The sequence below is a fragment of the Lolium perenne genome, chromosome 2 (genome assembly GCF_019359855.2).
Source record: "Lolium perenne isolate Kyuss_39 chromosome 2, Kyuss_2.0, whole genome shotgun sequence".
NCBI classification, from domain to species: Eukaryota; Viridiplantae; Streptophyta; class Magnoliopsida; order Poales; family Poaceae; genus Lolium; species Lolium perenne.
Genome location: NC_067245.2, coordinates 256,111,873 through 256,137,611, shown reverse-complemented (window position 1 = coordinate 256,137,611; position 25,739 = coordinate 256,111,873). Strand labels below are relative to the sequence as shown.

Below are 25,739 nucleotides of genomic sequence, written 5' to 3'. Positions count from 1 at the left end.
TTAACTTTCAGAAGCTTTGTGCAATGTCCAGAAGTGTTAAGAATGATTGTGTCACCTATGAACATATGAGTTTTTGATTATGCACTAACCCTCTAATGAGTTTGTTTCGAGTTTGGTGTGGAGGAAGTTTTCAAGGGTCAAGAGAGGTGGATGATATATGATCAAGAAGAGTGAAAAGTCTAAGCTTGGGGATGCCCCTGTGGTTCATCCCTGCATTTTTCAAGAAGACTCAAGCATCTAAGCTTGGGGATGCCCAAGGCATCCCCTTCTTCATCAACAATTTATCAGGTTTCTTCTATTGAAACTATATTTTTATTCCATCACATCTTATGTGCTTTACTTGGAGCGTCTGTGTGCTTTTATTTTCGTTTTTGTTATTTTCATTATCTGAATAAATGCTTGTGTGGGAGAGAGACACGCTCCGCTGGTTCATATGAACACATGTGTTCTTAGCTTTTAATGTTCATGGCGAAGGTTGAAACTGCTTCGTTCATTGTTATTTGGTCGGTTCAGGAAATATTGCATGTGGTAGTGGTATAATGAAACACTTGCATAATCTTGTAGATCATTGAGCTTTGATAACTTGAATATTTGCAAGCATTTTGAGGTATTTAGATGGTAAAGCTTGCTGGATAAATAAGTTAAAATTAGTAGTGGATTGTTGTCTTTAAGCTTGTGCCGTACTACAAACTCTACTTAAATAGTTGAAGGTGTAGTTGGACTTGATAGCTTTCCATGTCTGAGAGTTCATCGTAATAACTAAGTTGTGCTGAAGGTCGAGGGAGCTAGCGGGGTACTTGTGCCACCGTGAACGGCCCTCCTTGGAGTAAATTTTAATCATGCTCTTAATGATGAACCTTCTAGTTGTTTGCAATAAGCTTGTGAGTTCTTTTTGACTAATGTTAAGCTACGGTTTTTGGCACTTCCACCATCCAAATTTGCTAGCCTCTTGATCGTGCATTGCCTTTTGCTCACATTGAGAATTGTGCATACTTCGCCAGTACATCCAAACCCGTGGGAGGGCTTTCTCTTGTTCTCCTACACATAAGCCATACATCTTCCTCAAAACAGCCACCATACCTACCTACCACAACATTTTCATAGCTGTTCCGAGATATATTGCCATGCAACTTCCATTTTACATTACATGTTGTCATTTATTATTTATATATTGCTTTGCATGATTCTATACAGCTGATGTGTGGTTACCCATGTTACGCTAGATCATTGCACATCCTGCTACACTGGCAGACGCATACAGTTTCATACATCATGTTTTATTCATTATGAGTTATTTGTACCAAAAAGTGTGTTGTCATATTAGGATGTTGCCCCTAAAAGTGAAAAGAGCCATGGAGGCCATCAAAAAGAGAAAAAGAAAAGAAAGAAAAGAATAGAAAATAGAAAGAAAAAGAAAAAAAAAAAGAGAATAAAGAAAAAGGGGGCAGCATTACTATCTTTTATCCACACTTGTGCTCATGTTTTAGCACCTGCAGTATTCATAGTCATCATTCGTGCTCATGTTTAGCACCTACACTCCATATGAGAGAGTTTTCATGTTTTACTAGTATTACTATGTGGGGAATTTACACTAAAGAACTTGGGTTGTATATTCCAATGATGAGCTTCCTCAAAAGTGCTCTAGGTCTTCGTGAGCAACCAAGTTGGATGCACCCCCACTAGTTCCATTGGAGAGCTTTCATACACATATAGCTCTATGTGCATCCGTTGCATGGAAATCACTACTCCTTGCATAGCTTCGATCATAAGACTTCCTCTTGTCTAATGATCACTTATAGCTTTGTAAGACTTTCTTCCATTTGGCCTTCCAAACCCCCATTAACGTTCTTTATGCCATCACATCCTGGTGCTAATATCAAATGCTTGCGCACACCGGTTGAGTAGACTTCGAAACAGTTGATTCATGACGTTCATGTTTATGTTTACTTGACTGAATCCTTCTTATGTTGTGAAAATTTACTTGATGCTTGGAATGAAGGATAGAACTTCTACGCTGAATACTTAACACATCTTTAATGAACTTTGTACGGTTTCATGTCTTTGAAGCAATAGTTCATGAAAACTTCTAGCTTGTTTAACTCTTGCATTATCATCTCCTATATCAACTATACACATTTGCTTTGAGTAATTTGATCTCAGCTCATATGCTTTACATCATTATTGGATCAAGATTATGTTGGTAGCATGTCACTTCAGAAATTATCTTTGTTATCATTTACCTACTCGAGGACAAGTAGGAACTAAGCTTGGGGATGCTGATACGTCTCCAACGTATCTATAATTTCTGATGTTCCATGCTTGTTTTATGACAATACCTACATGTTTTGTTCACACTTTATATCGTTTTGATGCATTTTTTGGAACTAAACTATTAACGAGATGCCGAAGTGCCAGTTCCTGTTTTCTGCTGTTTTTGGTTTCAGAAATCCTAGTAAGGAAATATTCTCGGAATTGGACGAAATCAGCGCCCAACATCTTATATTTCAAGGAAGCTTCCAGAGCACCGAAGAGGGGCCAGAGGAGAGGCCCAGGGCCACCACACGTGGTGGCGGCGCGGCCAAGGGGGGGCGCCCCCCTGGTGTGTGGCTCCACCGTGGCCCTTCCGACTCCGACTCTTCGCCTATAAAAGCCTCCCTGACCTAAATCTTCGATACGAATAAGCCACGGTACGAGAAACCTTCCAGAGCCGCCGCCATCGCGAAGCCAAGATCTGGGGGACAGGAGTCTCTGTTCCAGCACGCCGCCGGGACGGGGAAGTGCCCCGGAAGGCATCTCCATCGACACCACCGCCATCTTCATCACCGCTGCTGTCTCCCATGAGGAGGGAGTAGTTCTCCATCGAGGCTAAGGGCTGTACCGGTAGCTATGTGGTTAATCTCTCTCTCTCCCATGTACTTCAATACAATGATCTCATGAGCTGCCTTACATGATTGAGATTCATATGATGAGCTTTGTAATCTAGATGTCGTTATGCTATTCAAGTGGATTTTACTTATGTGATCTCCGGAGACTCCTTGACCCACGTGTGTAAAGGTGACAGTGTGTGCACCGTGTGGGTCTCTTAGGCTATATTTCACAGAATACTTATTCACTGAGTTATGATTTGAGTTGGATGTCTCTATGAAATTGTGGTGTGTTAGTACCTCCTATGAATGCTCACAGTGACAGCGTGGGGTGTTTATTAGTACTTGGGAATACATCTTTAAGGTTTGCCTACATGATGAATTAGAGTTTGTTATCTTGCCAGAGAGTAATTCAGAATAGCATAGTGAAGTGCTTATTTATATTGCTTTATGATTGCAATGTTGAGAGTGTCCACTAGTGAAAGTATGATCCCTAGGCCTTGTTTCCAAACATCGAATCTCCGTTTATTTACTGTTCTGTTACATGTTTACTCGCTGCCATATTTTATTCAGATTGCTATTACCACTCATATACATTCATACTACTTGTATTTCACTATCTCTTCGCCGAACTAGTGCACCTATACATCTGACAAGTGTATTGGGTGTGTTGGGGATACAAGAGACTTCTTGTATCGTGATTGCAGGGTTGCTTGAGAGGGATATCTTTGACCTCTACCTCCCTGAGTTCGATAAACCTTGGGTGATTCACTTAAGGGAAACTTGCTGCTGTTCTACAAACCTCTGCTCTTGGAGGACCAACACTGTCTACATGAAAAGAAGTGTGAGTAGACGTCAAATCTCGTCAGGGAAGACATCTTGGAACTCCTTCAAAAGAGACAACAAAGACGAAGGAAGTGTTGTTAAGTTGTTAGTCTCCGAGGGTGGCTGCTTGCAAATGAGCACATAGTGCAATTTGGTGGATGGGTTGTGGTGCACTTCTCTCATCTCACTCTTGGTAGCTATGAGGACACTCTTCATCTCACTCACATATGGATTGTGGCGCTCACTCTCTTTTTGGTGGGTCACTCTCTCACCGCTCATCTCACTAGTGATAGTAGCTTACTTAGCCCTCGCTAAAGCCTTTGCATTGTCCGCAATTACTTGGATAGGAGTCATTGGGCGTAGGATGAAGGACTTGTCGCCGACCTTGAAGCTATAGGCATTTGTGTAGCCATCATGGTTTGCTCTTTTGTCATATTGCCAAGGGCGACCAAGTAGCATGTGGCACACCGTCATGGGCACGACATCACAATCAACGGTGTCTTCATATGTGCCAATCTTGAAGGATATGGTGACGGTGTGTTGTATCTTCACATTTCCATTGTCACTTAGCCATTGCACATGGTAAGGATGGGGGTGTTTCCTAAGTGTGAGGTTGAGCTTGGAACATAGTTCGGTACTTGCAAGGTTGTGGCAACTCCCTCCATCGATGATAACCTTTATTGACTTGCCATTGATTCCGGCTCTTGTTTGGAAGATATTGCACCTTTGGTCTTCATTGGGGAGTGCATGGGTTGTCAACACTTTCGTCACCACAAGTGATGGTCTTGCATCATGCATACATAGGATTTGTTCTTGGTCTTCCAAGTCATCATCTTCATGATTGGTTGCGGCTTGTACCAAGGCTTCATATTCACCTTCACTCAAGTACTCCACATCTCCATCATCACGAGTTATCATAACTCTTGTGTTCTTGCATTCAAAGGATTTATGTCCTTGAGCACCACACTTGAAGCAAGTGATGTTACTAGATCCCGTGGAAGCTTTGGAGGACATAGTTGATTGATCCGGCTTGAAGCTTGTTGTCTTGATGGCACTTCTTGTTTGCTTCAGAGCATCCTTGGAGGCAATAGAACTTGTATTTTTGATGCTTGAGGAGGCGTTTGTTGCATTTCTTGCGGCGAAGAAGGACTTCGTTTTTGCACTTGCTAAGTCTTCTCGCACTTGGCGCTCGGCCCTTGTAGCTTAATGAAGTAACTCAACCATGTTGGTGTAAGGCAAGCATTCCACTATTCTCTTGATGGGAATGTTCAATCCATTCAAGAATCTTGCCATAGTTTGCTCTTCTCTTTCATCCACACATTCGCACTCATCATGGCCATGTGCATCTCCTTGTAATACTCCTCAACTGATTTGAAGCTTTGCTTGAGTTGAGTGAGCTTGTTGAAGAGGTCACGTTTGTGGTGGGTGGGCACAAAGCGTGTGTGCATGACTTCTTGCATCTCTTCCCATGTGTCAATGGGCTCTAAGTCTTCTTTTTCACGCTTCTTGTTTACTTCTTCCCACCAAACATTTGCATATCCTTCAAACTCAAGTGATGCCATGGCTACCTTCTTTGCTTCGGAGAAGTTGTGGATGCGGAAGATCTTTTCAACCTTGAGTACCCAAGACAAGTATGCATCGCGGTCTTCCTCTCCTTGGAACTTGGGCATGGTGAACTTTAGCTTCCCAAAGATTTCTTCCTCATTACAGTCATTGCGTCTAGGAGGTGGTCTTTCTTCACCATTGTCTTGACGTTGTTGAGGTTGAGGTTGTGGACCTTGAGCATCTCGATTGTTGTTTCTATTTTTTTGACGAGGAGAGGTGGTCTTCCATGATCTTGATCTTGATCATCATTGTTGCAGTGGTGTCGAGGCATCAAACTTTCTTCACTTGATGCTTGGTGATGACTTGATTCCTCATTTCTCGCCCTTGGAGGTGGTCTTCTACCATGAGGTCGATCATCATGATGGCGGTGATTATCTTGACCTTGAGGGCGTGGTGCCCCATCACGTTGAGGTTGAACAACATTGATGATTTGGCGCTCTTGTTGTGCTTGCCTTTGTTCCTCTTCATGAAGGCGTTGCATTCTAGCTTGAGCTTCTTGTGCTTGTCGTTGCCGTTCTTGTTCTTCAAGTGCTTGTTGTTCATTGCGGATACGCTCTTGTTCCCTTGCACAAACTAGCTCTTGATCATGTCGTAGGCGTTCTTGCTCTTGTTGGAATTGAGCATGGAGAGTCTCTTGTTGAAGGCGCTCTTCTTCAAGGCGTTGACGTTCTTGGACAAGTCGAAGTCGTGCTTGCTCCGCTTCTTGAGCTTGTTGTTGAAGCACTTGAGCATCCACATTATGGTGGCGTGGGTCTTGATTGGAATCATGATGAGATGGTGTAGGAGCTCGTGACCTTGAACTTTGAGAGCGCGAAGACCTTGAGTGGTGTATCCTATTGACTTGACGGTTGAGTGTATGAAGGATATTGTCCAACGCCGTCTTCATCTCCCTTGTTTCTTGACCTTGTATGGCGAGTGTTACTTTCAACTCTTGGCCTTGAGCTTCAATCTTCTCATGGAGGTCTTGAACTTGGTTATTGAGGTCTATCCTTTGCACTTGAGCTCTCTCTTCATAGCGTAAGGTGGTATCTTCCATCATTGCTTCTAGTTCCCTTAGCTTGGAGTGGACGGCTTGAGTAGCGATCCAATGTTGGTGCCGCATCATCGGTAGTTGGTTCCCTTCTTCACTAGACATGGTTACAACTAAAACAAGAACTGTGTGGTGGGTGGTTAGGAAAAACTATCAAAAGTGTCAAAACTTGCAAACCAAGATCGAAAAGGTGTTTCAAGGTGGAGGACAACCGATATGTATGCACACACACAAAACAAAAACTCTATATGGTGTTAGGTATGGATGTGGAAAGCCAAATGGAAGAACCAAAAGAAAAGTCTATTGTCAAAAGTGGGTAAGATCCAAAAGTCACAAGTCAAAAGTGGTGATCACAAAAGGCATACACAAGGTGGAACACACGCACGGGACAAAATGGGGTTAGCGCGACCAAGGAAAATGAGCACGAACAAAATTGGTCCTAACGAAGACTACTTGCTCGGTGTCATGCTAACGCAAGAGAGACCGTGACTTGGTTGCAAAATTGAGAAGCAACAAGATTTGCGCAAGACGCCTCTCTTCTCATTTCTCTCTTTTGCTTAAAAGCTTCGGACTCTTTTGTGTATAGGTGTCACTCACACTCTTTTTTATTTTTGTATTTTTTTCTTTTTCTCACTATGTAAGGATACTACTATCTATGTAAGTATGTCACACTTCTTTTGTTTTCCTTTTCACAACGAGCTTGCTTCTTAGCTTTGCTCAACACACGCACATCCTCACGGTCGGGACGCTTGCGCAATGCTTCACAACACTAGAAAGCCACTCTCGATGGGAAAGGTACGCAAAGGAGGCTAGGGCTACAAGTTATGGGCAAGTTATACCACTTGATGATGGTGGCCGACGATCTTGAACTTGCTATGGTGGTGGAAAGTGTCAAATGAACCGCTTGGATCCTCAGGGTGCCATCGTCGTTGTTGATGTTGCGGAAGCTTTGTGGTAGCTGAAATGGCACGCAAACCGAAGTCCAAACACAAAAGGGGTTAGTGCCAAAACGAAAAATGAAGGTTGCTATGAAAAATTCGGCTGGCCGGAACTTCCGGTCACTGGGGGCGGAACTTCCGGTCCCGGGCGGAACTTCCGGTCGCAATCAGATATGCGGGTTGTTCATCAATTTGGGCGGAAATCCGGTCCGAAATCCATCGAATTCGAGGACAATTTGGCACTAAAAGCTGTGGGAAGGTGGGGGAATTGTAGATCAACACCAAAGACAAGTTTCTATTGGACCAAAACCACCAAAAACTCAACAAATCGCGAGATCCAACCAAGGCCAATTTGAGGCTATTTTTTGGGATTTTCGAAAATTTTCTCAAGAAATTTTTTGGAGGTGTGGGGGTCAAATCCGTGGCAACCAAGGAGCTCTGATACGATATGATAAGGGCTAAGCCCAAGGGTGTGCCCGATCTTCACAGATTTGGGTGGAATTCGTGGGGGAGGTGGAAGAACGCGATGAACAAGAAGAACGCGAAGGGGAATCGTGGGATACAAACTCACACACACACAAATCGGTTTGTCCTCGTTGGCTCGAACCACCAACTCGATAGAAGTTGCAGGAAAAGACCTTTCGGTAGAAGTCCCGCAAAAAGATCGACGAATCGAAATCCTATAGATCTAGAAGGGTGAAAAGACCAAAGTCGATAGAAGTGCAAGCAAAAGACCCAAAAGGTAGAAGTGCAAGCAAAAGCCCAACGATTGGTAGAAGTCACCAAAGAGATCACTAGGATTTGACAAAGAGCCCGCGTGGTACAAGATCTAGGATCTAGGGTAGGGGTTCCCACATGGGGTAAGAGCAAAGCTCAAGTTTAATCTAACATCAAGTCTGCATCTCAGATCTGAGCCAACAAGGCTATTTATAGTTGGTGGGGCGAAGGGGTAAGTTACATAAACGTGTTGTTTTGAGCTGACAGTCGTGCAGGCGGAAGTTCCGGTCACTCGGGGCGGAAGTTCCGGCTGGATTCTCTTCTCAGGCATCTGGGCGGAAGTTCCGGTCCTGGGGGCCGGAAGTTCCGGTCGGGGCCGATTTACTTCCGGCCAACTTCCGGTCTAGTTCCGAAAATGGCCGTTTTCCTTGCAGAACTATCCAGTGTTGTTTTGGCGCAATTTCGGAACTAGAGCGGAACTTGGGCGTAAGTTCCGGTGGCCGGAAGTTCCGGTCGCTCGGGGCGGAAGTTCCGGCTGGATGCTTTTTCCTGGGCGCTGGATGGCATCTGGGAGGCATCTGGCCGGAAGTTCCGGTCCTGGGGGCGGAAGTTCCGGCTGGAGCGCTGGGTCTCCATCTTCTTCATTTTCAGCTCCCTCTCCCTTGGCTTGGTCTCCATGGCTCGCTTCTTGACCGATGTACCTAATTGAACACAAGGTATTTGCATGAAGTAGCATGCAATCCAATGATGTATCAAATGCATACATGGAAAGGAGCGAATTCACCTCTTGGTGTATGGCTTGGGCTCGAGCTCGTGTCATTAGTCCACGAGGAGGGCTTGTCGGTCTTGATGTAGTGTCGTCCTTGGGTAGGGCTACATCACACATCCTACCCATGTATATTATGGGGCTATACCTACTACCAAAGGGAGCTCCCGACACCTTTGATAAGGAGCTATTGTGGTTCTTTTGGCAGGATACCAATGGCCGCCAAAAATACCACATGGTGAAATGGGCTTATATCCTTGCCCCCATGGATCGTGGGGGCGTAAGCATCTTGGATTCTAGGCACTTTAATAAGGCACCCATGTTGAAATGGGAGTGGCGCATACTTAGGGACGAGGGAGGTCTTTGGATGCATCTTATCAAGGCCAAATACCTACGGGGATAGTCCCTTCTGGCATGTGATCTTCACGAGGTGTCGCGGTTTTGGAGATCCCTACATGACATCAAGCATGAAATCCTCCTGGGCATCTTCTCCATAGGAAGAAGATAGGGTACCATGTTTTGGTTGGACATGTGGCTTAGAGGAAGTTCCCTGAGGGATGAATACCCTAGCCTTTCTGTGATTTGCTCAGAGCCAACATTGTTGGTATAAGGTGAACTTCCAGTTAGGAGGGCGATCCTCCCGATAAACTGACCGTACCCTAGATGGGGAACATGGAATATTTCGTTTAGTCGAACTGTCGTTGCCTATTCGACGATACCCCGGAGAAGGGATCCTCATGAAGGGGGGAAGAAGTAGGGGCCATTGGACGGAGAGCTACCGGGACAGGAGTACGCGATTTACCCAGCTTCGGAACACGCTGCTCGGAGGCAGGGCCTACTGCTGCTTGTCTGGAATTATGTGGATGCTTTCGCGTTGTTACAATGAGTTGTGGTTGTGCCTATAGGGTTCCCAGGATCAGGATTATAAAGGCGTTTGGATCTAGGGTTTACACAGAGAGTCCTAGCCGGAATACAAGTTGCCTAACTACGGAATATTACATTGCCGTGCATGTCAAGGATTCGCATATACCTAATATGTCGTACTGGATCCGGCTACCTTCATGGGCCTTGCCGGATCTGACTCCTAGCGGAGGTCGGGCTGGATCCGGCTCCTTGTTCCTGGGCTGGACATCTTCCATCTTGATCAACAACAACTGGGCGGCCCGGTGGACCATAAGCCTCCACCACCATCTGTGGGCCACCCGAACTTACCGGATCTAGACCATGTTGTTGGCAATACCCATGAAGTATACCCACAACAAGAACCTTTAGCATAGAGGAAATAAAGTGTGGGATGTGTCGAGGACGCGTTGTCTTCCTGCTTCGTCCAGCCACTGACATGCGCCCCTCTAACGTGGGGCGTTTTCCCTTTTGATTTTACACTGGGTATGGGTATGTTTGTGTTGTTGCTCCAACAAACTACTTTTTTCCTTTTCTTTTGACTTAGATCTTGAAATTTGTAAGGTTGAGGTTGCTTTTTTATATTGTGGGGTGAAAGCCTATTTCGAGTGGGGCTTATCCTTTTGGAAAAAAAAATGAATAGAATCATGCTTTATACAGAAATAATTTTGTACTTACATACACTGGGTGTTTCTGGTACCGCCGTTTTGCTTTAAGATTTGGATAAAAGGAGGAGAGAGAGTTATTTTTTCCATCTACCAGAGTCAATGGGAATTTCGAGAAATAAATCGACGATCAGAACACACCCATGTGTGCGTACAAAATCCATTCTCTTTATATTAGGATACATTTTTTCCTATAAATACACTCCTTCGGCACACTAGCAAAACTTCCAAGTGCAAAATCACTTCTCTATATTATTTCTTTCATGTAAGTAAGATGTACAATTCGCCATCCAATTCACACCAGTCTCTGGTGTCTGTGCATATGCAGCTGAAAACTCTCCTGCAAACTATACTGTTTGCTTTTAACCTACGGAAGAATTGCAGAATAAGCAGCCGTCTGAAATCAACCTTCCAATCACACTTCCCTCCTCCATTTCGAGGCTCCTGCTCTCCCTGTTCCATAGATGAATACCGAAGCTCTCACCTTTGATGTTATCCATCTTGGCCTTCACCCACCTCTCCTCCTTCCCGTCCTTGGGCGCGACGAACAGCCCGACGATCTTGTTCCAGTCCACGGGGTAGAACGCCTGCGGCGGCAGCACCGTTACGCCGAGTTCCGGCAACTGATGCCGGACCCTCGCTGCCACCCTCGACACCAGGTACGGCCCGTTGTGCCCCCACTTGCTGCCGTCGAAAGTGGTGGCGAACTCGGCGATGAACTCCCGCAGCATCGGGTGGCCCTGGTCGAACACCATCACGGCGTTGTTCAGCCGAATCCAGTCGCCAGTGGCCGCGTCCACGGCCTGCGCCCCGATGGCGTTTCGGAGGCCCGACAGGGGCCGCAGGACGACGACGTCGGCGTCGAGGTAGACGCCGCCGAACTTGTAGAGCAGCGCGAGGCGGAGGAGGTTGGAGAGGTTCTGGCCGAGCGGCACGCTGCCGGGGCCGACTTCCCCGCGCCGAACCGTGCCGAGCCACTCCTGGGCGGGCGTGCCGCCCAGAAGGTACGCCATATCCGGTGACGCGGCGGCGACTCGGAAGCCACGATTGAGGAACGGCCGGAGCTTTTCGCTGCCACCCGCGGAGTCCATGGTGTCGGAGGCGATGAGGAGGCAGGCGTCGGGGTGCCACCGGAAGAGGGTCTCCACGACGAGGGGCTCGCGGCGGCCGAACTGCTCGAGCGGGGAGAGCCACGTCATGAAGAAGCGTCCCGCGCACGGCCGCTGCGGCGATGGCGGCTCGAAAAGCTCGGCCGCGCGCGCTGCGAACCGCCGCGTCCGGGATGTCTGCTTGACCAGCAGCTTGAGGATGCTCTTGTTTCTCTTCGTGGACGCCTTCTTGTTATTGTTCGTCTTGACCGGAGGAGGAGGGGGAGGAGGCACGGGAAGCGACGGCGGCGGCGGCGGCGACGGCGAGACATGGAACGCTTGCATGGTGTTGTTGTCCATGGACACGTCGAGGTTAGTGGCGGCGGCGGGAGCGACAGTACTGTTCATGGTGGCATTTGCTGATCTGGAAGGCGATCGCGGGAGGAGAGGGCAGACAAGGATGGTAAACGTGGTGTGCGAGAGGAGGAAGACAAGGAAGAGGAGCAGGAGGAGGAAGGGGAGGGAGATGGAGAAGAAGAGCAGCGGCAATGGCTTCCGAGGGGGAGCGGCCATCGCCGGAGAGAAGAAGAGCGATGTGGTGCGGGTTTTAGCCGGAGGAGTTGCCATGGCGTTCGTGCCTCTGACTGCATGTACATGGAATGGCCGCTGCGGCGCTGCCTGGAAGAACCAAGTACTTCGAGGTCTTCCTGACGTGGGAAGGGAGGGAGCGCCATCGGCGTGGTCGAGCAGCTGTTGATAGGTTAAAATTAAGTACACTTGCGAGTTTCCGGTCCGGGCTGTCTGTTATTCGTAATCTAAAGTCTTTCCTGTCAAAATAATGAAAAGTCTTAGCCAGTGCGTTATCATTAAGATATAATAATAGTACTCCGTACTACGTGCTTGCATATATAGTACGAGAAGTGGTGGCTCCAGTCGTGCTCTTAATTCCAATAGAACATTCCTTATTTTGTTTGGGCGATGGATCATTGAGGACGAGCACCATGGAGATTATTTGATGCAAGTAGACGGGACACCGGACACGGTAGCAATGAATGATCCTATCAGAGCATCCCCACTCGTTTGGGCTCCCCACGCCCAAATCCGGCGAAATTTAGCGCCGGATGGATGTAGTTTTTGGCCTGGGGAGGCCCATTTTTCCAGCCGCGAGCCCATGGACGCGCACCCACCGCGTGCAAAGCGACGGCGCAGTCACCGGGAAGGGCAATCGTCGGAGTTCCCTCGACGCATTGAACCGTCGCGAAGTGGACTGGAGAGCCGGAACGACTCGTCGGGAACGGTCGAAGTGGCCTCGATGCGAGAACCGCCGTAATGGAGCACGAACTCCGCGGAAGAGCAACCGGCGCTCTCTGTCGTCGAGAGACCTACATATACGGTTTTCGACGGGCGACGCCATTCATCTGTTCTCTCGTCACCATCCTCCGTCAACCATGAGCGATATCTCTTGGCCATCGGACACCGACAATGAGGGAAGCCGCACGGATGGCGCCATTGGTGGGATCCACCGCATCGTCCAGCGGCGACGATTCCCGCCCGCCGGCCAGCGAGGACGAGTGGGACGACGAGGAGGAGGACGAAGAGGCCGTGGAGCAGGCCGAGGAGCAGGCCGAGGAAGAGGCCGAGGAAGAGGAGGAGGAGCAGGAGCAGGAGGAGGAGCAGGAGGAGGAGGACGAAGAAGCTGATGAGGACGACGACGAGGACTCAACTTCCTCCGACGAGGAGGTGGCGAGCCGGAAGCGTCGCCGCGACGACGATGAGGCGGGGCCTTCTAAGAAGAAGAAGAAGTAGTTTAGTTTTAAAGTTTTTATATGTAATTTTTATGTTTATTCGAATTATATTCGAAATATATATATAATCTATCTATGTTGCACCACTTGAGAGTTCAAAGCTTTCGTTCGACGAGGGTATTGCCGTAGATCGGGAAGACGAGGGTTTTGCCGTAGATCGGGAAGACGAGGGTTTTGCCGTAGATCGGGAAGACGAGGGTTTTGCCGTAGATCGGAGGCCATTGTCGCCGACAAGTTGGGGCCACGCGCGCGTTCGTTTCGTCCGGAGTCCCCGAGCGCTCCCCGGGGGGCCGGGGATGTCGTGGGATCGCCGGATGGATTTAGGCCCAAATCCGGACGAAAACGAGGAACCGGGGGCGCGACTGGGCCGAATTACGCCGTCCGGATGGAAAAAACGCTCGCCGGGGGCCTGTTCGGGGGGACGAGTGGAGATGCTCTCAGGTTCCGTTTGGGAAGACCCTCCATGTGTAAATGGCAGCAAGTGCAACATATGATTCCACTCAAACCAGCTATGTTCAAATCTCCCACCTACCTACCAATTGCAAAGCAAAGGGAGGAATCTTCTCCCGGACGATCCTATTCTGGTCAGCTGTTACATCATGACGGACGATTATAATCTTGCTTTACGATGTTAGATGGCTGGGTTATGGACTAATGGTTAACTGTGGTGACTTGCTAATTACTCCGGCAGGCCGTGGCATTCAGGAAACGGGAAATACTCCGGGATATGTGATTAACGGGTGATCATTACTATAACTAGCAAGTCTACGATTCGCTAATTATCTATCAAAGAGATTACAGGTTGACATGTTTATTCCACGTTGTCCTGGATCGGCATTATCTATCAAAGAGAGTGCTACACGGTCCAGCCATAAAAGAAAGTGCAGAAAAACCCCGGTGTGTACATTGACTCCGTCTCTATTTCTGGTTGTTGGTTGGCTGGGCAAGAAGTTCTTGTGCTCTGTACATTGACTCTGTTAAAATCTTGCAAGTTCCTGTCACAGTCAGTCAAAAGAAATGGTTAACACGATAAAGCACATCAGCTTGCAACAGGTACGAGATGAGCGCAGTATCGAACTGTAACCAAGAGATAAACACGGTTGGAGTAAGAGTAGTAGGTAGCTCAAAGAAATTGCGTGATGGGATCATGAGATGGAGAAAATCAACAAACCTGGATCCTCTGTGGTTGTTCAGCATTCTCACTCCATGTGTCAACAACTCATTGTCAGTAAAAACTGCAAAGGACCGAAAAATATTACACTGAGGAACTAACATATCCCAGACATAAACAGACGATGCTACATTAGGACAAAGCTGCATGAGGTCTACTGTTTGTACCAATATTAAGCTCTTGTACCATATCGTAAAAGTTACAAAAGTGACTCAACCAACTAACACGCATTGCCAATTAAAAGAAAGGAAATTTTAATTACTTCACTTCCTTAAGTCTAAACTATAATGAAAACAAATAAAGAATATCACTAGCCACCTCAACAGAATCAGCGACCAAATCGTGCTCAACTACCGGGCACCCATTACATCAGAACATGTGGTGCTAACCTGATGTATAATATTAAAAAAAAAATCTTAACCAGCTGCCATTCGGCCTGAGGCAAATAATATTTACAGCATCACGAGCTCACTCGGGAAGCACATTGCGACAATTCCATGCAAGACACACCTGTTGGAATTAGCTTTGGAAATGATAGTGAGGCAAGCAGAAGACGAAATCGAGAACATGACAGTACTGGTGTGTACAGTTGTTTCTTGCCTTCACAACCATCTCCCTAAGACTTGCAATTGTGGAAGTTCTTCAGAGGCCACAGATTGCATTGAGTTGCTGATGAACCATGTCCACATAATTCAGACAAAACAATCAAGGAATATAACTGTCACTCCTAGAATATCTGCCAGGAGGAATCCTTTGTACCGTCGGCTGGAAATCTGGCTTGAAGCGCTTACTAAAATTGGATGCAAATGACCTGTGAAAAGAGCAAAAACTATTGTGATCATTGCTAAGCTAAAATTCAGCTAACTTCACCATCCACCACCTAAACTGAACAACAGCATAACCATAAAACTGACCACAGTGCTACAACAGTACAGCATATGTTGCATATCTCAGTAGAGGGGATAGGTTGAATTCTTAACATCTTCCTTCAGGCTACATGCAATCAAACATGTATCATGTCTGCTAAATTTGGAATCTAGGTAATGTAGACTTCTTCCCCACACATATATCAAGGGTTAACGGCAGTACACCATTGATAATGCGTATCTAACTATGTAAGCATCCAATTCCAAACTCAGCAGAATGGACACTTTTATTCCATTAATTGTCTAGCTTAAGACAGGAAACTAGTGAACATCATTGTGTGAGCTGCTTCTATCTTATAAGCAACAGGAGACTCCTAGATTGTGTGTCAGTCTTGTACTACACTCTTCTTCTATGAAAATGTGGAAGGGTATCCAGTGTTCGAATATAAACCTTGTTCTCCAGTAAAAAGCCCAAAATACCACATTCCACAGAAGCTTTCTCAGATCTTCAGCAATACTTGAGTGCTAATAATCTAATAGATCTACAACAGCAGACTAGCCAACCCTCACCTTGGAGATGCAGACCGTTTCTGTGCAAGTTGACCAAGCATGTATTTCAACGTTTTCAGAGCCCCATCAGCAGCCTACAATAAGACATTATGTAAAAAATGGGTCCAGAAATAAAGACTGCAAATTAACTGCACATGACCCAGAAAAACTCCTTGCCCAAAAAATATTCATTCAAAATTTATACTAGTTTATTGTATCAAAAGAAGACAACAATAGTTCTCTTACAAATAAAAATAATGGTCATTGACACCTTACAAAATCAATATAAAATTGCATCCATAAAGGATGGTAATGGAGGTTGTAAAGAGAACGAGTCTTCCTTTTCTGTTCAATGCAAGGTAAATATACACACCCATGCCCATGCCATTGAGTTTATTTGTTGATTTCAAAACTCCAAGAACAAAGTGAAGAAATGAAACAAATAATTATATTCTATCAGCTTACAACCTGTAGCTTAGCTTCCTCCCATGTTGCTCCAACTCCTTTACCCAGGATTTGCCCATCTATCTCGATCTGAAAAGCCGATTGCAAGCATGAGCTTACAAAAAGAATGAAACTGACCCCGCAAAAAAAAGAATGAAACTGAGTTCTAATGAAGTTTTCTACTACCTCTGTCCATAAAAGGATGTCGCAAGTTTGTCTAAATTTTGATGTATCTAGACACTTTTTAGTGTATAGATACATACGGATTTATACAAATCTTCGACATCCTTTTACGGACAGAGGGGGTATTAAAGCCATCAGATCAAAATGTTCTTAAGGGAGAACATCCACCAATGACAAGTTGACAATAACATACTGTACAACAAATGCTATACTTCTACCGTCAGAATATCAGTTACACGCGCACAGCTAGATCTCGGACATCTTGTGCTAACTTTTGAAGTTAACGGATGTTTTCTTTGCCAAGTGTCCTCAAGTGCGTACATTCTTCCATGTATCAGACAGTTCAATGAGCATTCATGGCAACGAAGTACTAACCTGAGCATGAACTTCTTTCCTTGTCGAACTATCTGATGGAGGTGGCTGAGCTTGGAAAACTAAGTTATACCCCTCAGCTGTACACTGCAACACATCAAAAGATATAGCAGGGTTAAAAGGGCAAAACTAATTAAAAGTTCATAATTAAAGCAGCTACTTACAAGCTCCTTGAGAGCAGCAACAGAACTAGCGGATTTGGCTGAGTTATAAACTCTCTCGTGCATATATCTAGACTCATCCGAAGTGCTTGCGACTGGTAACATGTCATCTCTACTACTTCCTGTATATTTGAATGAGGTTGTATTGCTACAAAAACCATTATCCTTCGGAATTGTCAACTTATCTGGATCAAACGACAGAAATTTATCTGCAAGTAAACTTAATCTGTCAAAATCCAGCATTATATTACAAAGAAAACAACAAAAGAAAGCGACAGCTATATGGTATATACAGCTTTATGAGAAGATTACATTTATTATGGTATTTTACAGATTTTACTACATCTGGACAGAAAAAAGTAAGCACATTGACAGATCAGACCATCAAACACAACGGACATTGGGAAAAATTATGGACAGGCAAAGATATGGAGAAACATTCCAGTGACTTCACATGACTATTAATAACTAAAAATTCTACGGGTTCGGGAAATCAGAACAACAAGCTGTTGCAAGGTAACAGATTTTGATGACATGTCATAAGTCCAGCTTCTAAAATATGACCCCATCAACAAATAATTGTCAACCACCAATAGCTCAGTTGCATATTTGTCATTTTTCATCCAGAGTCGACAGATGGCATAAAACTCACCTGCCAAATTTCTTAAAGACATATTAGCAGCCTGCCGTTGCGCTTCTTTCCTAGTTCTTCCCATTCCTTCACCCACTTTTTCTCCAATAATCCAAATCTGAAAGATCCACAAAGAAAATAAGGAATATAGAAAATGAGAAACATGACACACTAGTGTGAACAGTGTGCATGTGGATTGGACTAATTTGCATGCAGCAGCATACTTAAAGAGTTGGTGAAATGTTAAATATATAATAAATAGTGCCTATCCTGTAACAACTGCTATAAATACTACATCCCATCCTGACATCTACATCAGGTTTTCACAAGTTCCAATAGAAGGGAAACATCATCATTTACTGACAAGATGTTTATTAACAAAATGACATTATTAACATTTTCAATCAGCAGAAGTTGTAATCTACCTGAATGGAGAATCGCAACTCGGCAGAATCGCATAGGGTTGACTGGTACTCCACCTAGAAACAAGTGAAGAAATACACCAGATACGCAAAAAACGTTAAGCTAATATAGAACGAAGATAATGGCATCTGGTCAGTAGCATGAAATTACCTTAAATCCACACTTTGCTGCAATCCCCTCCAACACCGCACCAGATGTCTCTGTATAATGTCCAAATTGACGCCCTGACTCCATTTGGCTGCTTCTGTGACCTGGATGAAAATGCTGGGTTGCCATGCCATCTCCTTCAAAATGCACATACAGATTCAGATACTCTAGATAAGTAAAAAATTAAATAGTTTACAAGGGGCATTCATGAAATTGCAAGCCTTTCATGATAAGGGGAGCACCACAGAGGAAAGCAGCAAACCAGATGAAATTTTGGATCAAAGTTAAACCTAGCTCCAGAAAAGGGAGCAATCATTCGTAGTTTTTTTTATCACCTCTATGATATGCTCCAGCATTAGAATCCAACTGACCATGTAGACATGCTCACTAGGGGCAAAAGGCAGTCATATTATTTTCCGTGTTAACTGGTAAGACACATATACTGTACCGGACCATGAAACGGTGCACACAAATTTAATTACATTGGTACAAAATAACATCTTAAATAATCAAACCACAGGAGATTACACCAAATGAACAGTGGAGAACCAAGATATGAGAAACGCAGTTAGAAATATCATACTAGTTGACTCATGTGCCAGCAATGCACCGAAATCTAATGCCTAGCTAGCATACATAATAACAAAGTACAACTTATGTCCAAGCCATAATGTCAACCAAACTATAATGCCTAACCAGCTAACGTACAGATATTGTACTTTTTACTGTAGTCTGTAGGCATGATAATATCAATCTAAAATTTTACCAGCACAAAGCTTGAGTTCAGGCAGGTGACAGAAACACAGCTGTATAGGGATAGTACAAGATATGTGGTTATATTACAACAGCATATCCTAAATAGCTTAGGATTCTATATTCAGTATGCACAAAAGGAAGACATGGACCATGCATTATCATATGCACCTGCTAACCTGAAATCCTAAATGAACATCACAAACATCAAAGGTAGAGCAAAACGTACCAGAAAAGGATCTGTAGGTTGTAGGTGCCTGGTTCTGAAGCATATGATGATCCTCACTGTGAGGCGGCTGTTAATCAAGCAATTGTCATGAAATCATCTAGAATCACCTCATTAACGAACATAGATGAATTAAAATTTGATCAAAGTAGATGATCACTCACCTGAGAAGGATATCTCTGGTTCTGATAGTTAAGTCTATCGGAAGATATAGGATTATCCCCAGCAGGTAAGTATGACTGATGTGGTGGTTGATTTTTATCACTATGTACAGCATCAGATTCTGAATGGAACCCTGTTGAGGTCCTATTTAAGTTTCTTGGGTTCATTTCATCCTGTACAGGAAACCAGTTTCCCTGAGATTGCACTTGAGGAACTGAGACTTGTACAGAAGGTTCTGCAGGAAAGGGTGGCGAAGGGTCTCTTGTGTCTTGGCCATGCTGTAATATCAGAAGCCTTCTCCTCGTGTCAGGATCTAACTCAGACTCAGGAACCTCACCCTCTTCTCTAGCTGGAGAACCTTGCAAGGTATCTCCAGGACCAGATTGAGCAACTGGCCAGCTGATTGAAGGAGGCTGATGGTCTTGATTATTATTCAAAGGCACCATCCCCGGTGGTGGTGCTATCGGGATAGATGAAGATGGAATGAATTGTTGGTTAGCAGCTACTGACATCATGTCAGCATTTGTTGTCATTGGATCCACAGCTTGAACACTGCTAACTGCTTCCTGAAAAATGGTTCAAATACACATAACAAGGATAAATGATTATTAAACTGTTAAAGGTAGTAAGTTGCTAAGAAATGTGATGATATTTGCCTCGATCTACACCAAACGTTTTCGTACACAAACACAACCCATGGGAACAACACCATATAGCATAGACAATTAGTTCTTGCGACAACAACAACAACAACAACAACAACAACAACAACAACAAGGGTGAAGCTGATAAACAACTAACACCTCATTTCACTTTAAATAAAAAGGAACTGTTGCATTTAGTTAATATAGGGTTTACTAGAGCCAGAGTATGGAGATATACTAAACATAAATTAGGCGGATAATGATCATACATATAGAAAAATGGCATGCCAAACAGTAAACTAGTACCTCCATTCATAGGGAAATGACTTTCAGAAAAAGCATGCAGTTAAACTTCTCTAACTTTGATTAGGAGTACATGTAAAAAGCTTTTACATAGCATTATTAGACTTGCCAGGATAGATATTTCCACAACATAGTTTTGTGAACTTTTTACTCGCATGTTCATATGAAAATAATAGTCAAAGTTGCATGTTGGGGACTGTATCCATGTCAAAAATGTTCATATATATTTACGAAGAGAGACTCCTATTGAGTTCAGCGACAAATGAACCACCATGTTGAGTTTCAAGTTATGCACTCGATAATAAGGTGTAGAGCTCTTGCTTATTAAACTTTCTAGGCATAACTGAACGTAAATGAACAAAAAGTACACATGAAATGTTACACAGTATATGTATTTCGGATTCTAAAATGTGTTGCTTGACCGTAATAACAAATGGCCAACACTCAATTTAATTACACACAATGCGAGCCTAATTCTTGGATAGCATTAATTTCCATTTTCAGACTTCATCTTTTTATAACCAAGTATTCAGAACAAGGAATAGAAGTGCAGACCTTCATTCTCCTTTTAACCTCTGCATCTGCCATACCATCAAAAGCCAGCGGATCTTTGTTCACGTTCGAAATTGCAGAATTTTCATCCTAACCAAAAAAAAAGTGTGTTACTTGGTAATTACAGGGAGTCAATCTGAAGCATCCAGCCATGCACCTTCACAAAGTTTACCTCTGAAATCAAATAATTACCAACATCAGGAGCGGAAGGGACATCATTTAATTCATCCTCAAAATGAACCTCACTAATCCATGGTAGGAGACCCTCATCAAATTCCCTGTCAATTGAAACATAAATTTCTGTGGCAACAGATATTCAACATTGTTTCCTGTGTAACAGAAAAACAAGTTTATGCGGAAGAACACAGCCAAGATGTGGTTTCTTACTTAAAGAAGCCACCCCGAACATTGCATGCAACATTCCTAGCGACACAGAGAACTGGAATAGGGAAGTTTGCCTGTGTAAGTTGAAGACAGGGCAACCTCTGTAAACAATACAGTAAGATAATCTTATGCTGGAATAAAATATAAAATAGACATTACCTCTGCCTGTGGAGCGTAATATGGAGAGAAGGCAGGAACAACATGAACTCGACATTGATCCTTCTCATCCCAAACTTTCAGACGATCATCAATCACTAGGGCCATTCCAGGGTGGCAAGATCCATCACGGAATACGTTTAGCAAAGACTTACTAGATCCTGGATGAGTAAATTTAGCATTAGCCTCAAAAGGGTGGAAAAGATATTATATGCATAGAAATAGAAAATCACTGTGAGGAGATAAATATATACCAGATTTGACACAGACAAGCCTGTGAGGAAGTTGAACAGAGTTTATCAGTCTAGAATCAGGATCAAGCAACCTCCACATTTCCAAGGCATAGTCCCTCTCAGCCATAGTGCACACATACACCTCAAAACGTTTCCGACCTCTTGCAATCAAGTAGCTCCGAAGATCATCCCAAGCAGGCCTTAATCTTACCAGAACACTGGTGTCTCTTATCTACCAAATAAAAAGGAACAGAAAATAAACTGTAAAGTCTAGCAACAAGAAAACATGGTTAAAGATCAGCAGGCCCAAGAAAAAGAATGTTTGGTCGTCCATACAATCTAATGTGTGCAACTTGCAATGAATACTGTGAATAGGACGTTACTTAATTTGATTGGATGCATGAACAACTGGCAGCATCATAACCAACAGGTCGCCACATTCTTTTGTCAGAAAAAAAAAAAGGGGTAACTTGAGAATACTAGAAGATAGATTGAATTGAGTAGTGGTAAAATTTACTAAGTCATACGAAATAATCCAAATTATGATGGTATGTTTATGCATGTGAAAAATGACTGAATAAAATGCAGAGATACAGCAGGCTATTTCGGCTCAATTTGGATTATTTCGGCTCAACTTGGATTATTTCGGCCGTTAATCTCCTTCCGTTAATCCAAATTATGACGCACGCCTAGGCGTCTGTTCAAGAAAAAATGCAGAGATACAACAGGCTGTTTCGGCTCTCACACATGCCAAAAAATGAGTGAACAAAGTCATGAACGTACCGATGGATTTATACGTGTGAATATAATGCTTTTCTCTTGTAGCCTTATGATAGGACGTATCATAGGTTGATGACTATCAGCTAAAGGTGGGACAACCTCAGATTGCGCTTTATACACTTTCCCACCATCAGTAACTTGATCGCTTTCTATATACTGCTTTAGCATTGACCTGTCATCTTGGTACCTCTTGATCTCTGCCAGCATACCACTAATACGCTGCGGATCAGACTCATTACTCAATTTTCTCTGGATTGCATCAATTCTGTCTTCAAAAGACCGTGTGGTATTGGCAACAACTAGTGTTTCATCAAGGTCAAACACAATGCCTAGGCATCGAAGATTCAACATACTTAAGCAAGAAGTATACAAGCCTAGCGGTACTTTATAGCCCCAAAAGCATGCATGGTTTGGCAAGTTACTCTTGGGTTTCATTGCCACTAAATGGATCTCTTCTGCTCCAAGTGGAAAAACCGCTGTCTGCACAAAGAAATAACGGAAGGAGATTAAGCCAAACAGAACAAATCTTTAATTAGGAAATAAGTGTAACAAGGATAAAAGACATGCAACATGCAAAAAGCGCCGAAGGCAAGGAATTATCCAAGGCAAAGCGTAACAAGATGTGCTACATCTCATTTGCCTTGGGAATTTCCTTTTACTTAGCACATCTCATTACAAAGGTCCCAACATAAAGAGGAGAAAGAAATAAAAGGCAAAGGAGAGGAAATTTTGTTCCAAATTTTGAGGCACGTATTGGCTGAAAACTATGTAAACGTTGAAACGGGAATATTTACAGCGCAGTCATGATCAAGTTACTACACGAAAAATGGTTAACTACAAGGGCAAAACATGTAAGTTATTATAGGTGTGCTCTTCACAAAAAAATTCCTAGCGGATTCAGGCAGCACGTTAACTAACTAGCAGATAAATTCCATGCGCATTAATGTGTTCAAACCGAAAAGTAGTCGTGCAACAAATCACCTGTTCTTCAAATATTTGTCAGTACATGGAGTTCAGAGTTCACATTCAATTGCAGTGATGAACTGCTGAGAAAAGGCATCGTTAAGCCCAAAGCCCATAACAGTGGAAGAAAGTAAAATCCTCGATCATCTCTAGTATGCCTCAGCAAGCAACATTTTGTAGTCAAGAGTCTGAAGATATGATTGCTATGTTTGTGAGATATGAAACATTGGTCATTCAGCAATACCGGGCCAGGTTATATATTTCAATCGGTTCAATTTAGTAAAATCCAATCCCACAGTCCACGAAACATCAAAACTGAATCAATTTCAGTGGGCATCATTAGTCAGCTAAGCAACCTATAAAAATGTTCATTCTGAGAGTACAGTACTCATTCATTCGCAAAAAAAAAGAATTACAGTACTCATTAATGCAGTAAATGTTTCAGGGAAAGTTTTCCACTAGGTACTTCCTGCGCTAACCAATACTCGTTGCTCGGGTTTACTTATTGTTTAGATTGGTCTGTGTTCTGTGAATATTCATGTACCTTATTGTCTCTGAGGCAAGCGGTGTGCATGGAGACAAGCGGCGTGGGGGGCTCGTCCGTTGGGGCTGTCGGCCTCGACTCCATCACGAGGCAGCGGCCACTCGGGGACACGGTTTGCAGGACGGCGAGCGGCGGGCACCGCTCGCTGGGCGGGGAGAGGCGGTCCACTCGGATCTCCCGCACCCATGGCGCCGCTGCCAGGTTCATCTCCCCCTTGGGCCACAGCTCCACCTCCCCGATGGAGATGTGCCCAAAATACACCGCCGATTGGATCATGTCCTAGTCACCAACAGAAGCAGATCACACGAATCGAATCCGAACCAAAATCAAGTGATCTGAGTCTGTTCGACACACGCGCACTGGTGGATCTGTTCTTATCGTGTGGTCCAAATCAGCGGGAATTAGAAGGAGAGTGGGAGTGCGCGCGCGGTCTTATGGCGCTTGCTCCGAATAGCGTTCAAGTTCTTCGCCGATTCCGGCCGGGCTTGGCGCCCCGGAGGAGGGTTCTGGTCGTGTTTGGGGATTTCGTGCGAAGCCGCGGCAATGGCGGTGGCAGGCGAGTTCGGGAGTTAGGCGGAGGAGGGGAGGCAGTGATGGGTGGGCTGGCGGCTCGGGAAACCCTAGGTGTCTGATCGGACTGGACTGGCTGATGGGGAAGACGACCAGGGCCACGTTTATTTAGCGAGGCAAGGGGAGGTTGGACGAGATTACTGTGTGTTTATGTTTAAGATGTTTTTGAACACGACGCTAGGAGTTTTGTGTGTTTGTTGTTGTTACTTCAAACAATCTTCGATTTTGACTTTTGCATGATTTATAGTTCCCTAGAAAAGTAGACTTGCATAATTTAGCAAATGGTAATCGTATTCGTTTTGGGTAGCTGTTTAATTTTCGTAGGTTACTGGTTCGAGTCTTGAGGGGCAACATGTGGCTCATGGAGTTGTCTTCTACAAAAAGAATTCTAATGAGTGCTAGTGGCTGAGTTGGTCTCGTTTTCTTTTCCTAGGCAAATAGTATATGTCGTAGTGCAGGATAACACTAACAGATAGAAATACAAGAGGAACGTTCTGAGGAGCGAGCTATTCAGTGTGCAACGACAATTGAATTCCTACTAGCATGTTTGAAAATACAAGAACCAAAATCCCTCGCTAGGTTCTTGATATCCTTCACCACCTCTCGGGATAGGAAGAAACCCGCTAGATCATTGAGAGGCAATGAGATGACAACATCACATGCTGAAAGCCATGATCTTTGAGAAGCACCGGCGCATGTCGAATAGCTAGATCTTCGGCAACATCACGAGCAGGGAAATTTGCTAAACCCTCGTTGCAGAAGAGAATAAAAGAGCATGTGTGATCACGGCCCTAGGCGGTGGAAATGGCGGTGGCGGGCGAGTTCGGGACTTAGGTTAAGGAGGGGGAGGTAGTGACGGTGGGATGGCGGCTCGGGAAACCCTAGGTGTCTGATTCGACTAGCTGATGGGACCAGTACCACGTTCATTTAGCGACGTAGGGGAGATTGGATGATATTATTGTGCGTTTAAGATGTTTCCAAACACGACGCTATGAGTTTTGTTTTTACTCCAAATGATCTTCAATTTTGACTTGGCGTGATTTAGTTCTCTCATAAAAAATGAACTTGGCATAATTTAGCAAGGGAAATTTGGTTATTTGCCCAAAAAATTCACCCGCCCTAGATCATTTACCCAAACAGGAATGTATGTTGGTAAATATTAATAAGACATATTAATCATGAAAAGCTACATATGAATAAGACATGAGTAGCGCCTCCACACAAGGACGTGGATTTTTGGGTCACCACAAGCTACATATGAAAAGAGACTAATGGCAAAGTAGTTATTTACATCATCAATTAAAGGTTTTTTGTCGGCC

The 25,739-nt window shown here is 44.3% G+C and overlaps 2 protein-coding genes across 6 annotated transcripts; both read right to left on the bottom strand.

Moving 5' to 3' along the window:
* Positions 1 to 10,482: 10,482 nt before the first annotated feature.
* On the bottom strand, positions 10,483 to 12,457 carry LOC127335693 (uncharacterized). Its single transcript, XM_051362412.2, has one exon. The coding sequence runs from the start codon at positions 12,023 to 12,025 to the stop codon at positions 10,673 to 10,675; it is 1,353 nt and encodes a 450-aa protein (XP_051218372.2). The 5' UTR covers positions 12,026 to 12,457; the 3' UTR covers positions 10,483 to 10,672.
* Positions 12,458 to 13,903: 1,446 nt separating this feature from the next.
* Positions 13,904 to 24,539, bottom strand: LOC127335692 (RNA polymerase II C-terminal domain phosphatase-like 1). Of its 5 annotated transcripts, XR_007872931.2 has the most exons (20): positions 23,851 to 24,539; positions 22,347 to 22,823; positions 21,585 to 21,795; positions 21,334 to 21,491; positions 21,178 to 21,248; positions 20,963 to 21,068; positions 20,794 to 20,880; positions 19,294 to 19,857; positions 19,133 to 19,199; positions 18,154 to 18,287; positions 18,006 to 18,059; positions 17,602 to 17,698; positions 16,953 to 17,158; positions 16,792 to 16,875; positions 16,258 to 16,323; positions 15,811 to 15,884; positions 14,975 to 15,185; positions 14,764 to 14,884; positions 14,375 to 14,438; positions 13,904 to 14,198 (listed from the first exon to the last, which is right to left on the bottom strand). XR_007872931.2 is itself a non-coding variant. In XM_051362411.2 (17 exons), exons 1-17 carry the CDS (start codon positions 24,124 to 24,126, stop codon positions 15,080 to 15,082), a joined length of 2,838 nt encoding a protein of 945 aa, XP_051218371.1. In that variant the 5' UTR covers positions 24,127 to 24,539; the 3' UTR covers positions 14,530 to 15,079. The 5 variants fall into 5 exon arrangements, 1 of the variants encoding a protein (XP_051218371.1); XR_007872929.2 differs by having other exon boundaries at positions 14,764 to 15,185; XR_007872930.2 differs by lacking the exon at positions 14,764 to 14,884 and having other exon boundaries at positions 14,885 to 15,185.
* Positions 24,540 to 25,739: the final 1,200 nt, after the last annotated feature.

Bases quoted from the DNA above. Each gene is read 5' to 3' on its own strand.
- LOC127335692 (XM_051362411.2), bottom strand. From the start codon at position 24,126: ATGATCCAATCGGCGGTGTATTTTGGGCACATCTCCATCGGGGAGGTG. The intron at 22,824-23,850 runs GTACATGAATAT...TTCTTTGTGCAG, and splicing joins CTTGCCTCAGAGACAATAAG to ACAGCGGTTTTTCCACTTGG. The intron at 15,186-15,810 runs GTGAGGGTTGGC...CTCTTTTCACAG, and splicing joins AAACGGTCTGCATCTCCAAG to GTCATTTGCATCCAATTTTA.
- LOC127335693 (XM_051362412.2), bottom strand. From the start codon at position 12,025: ATGGCAACTCCTCCGGCTAAAACCCGCACCACATCGCTCTTCTTCTCT.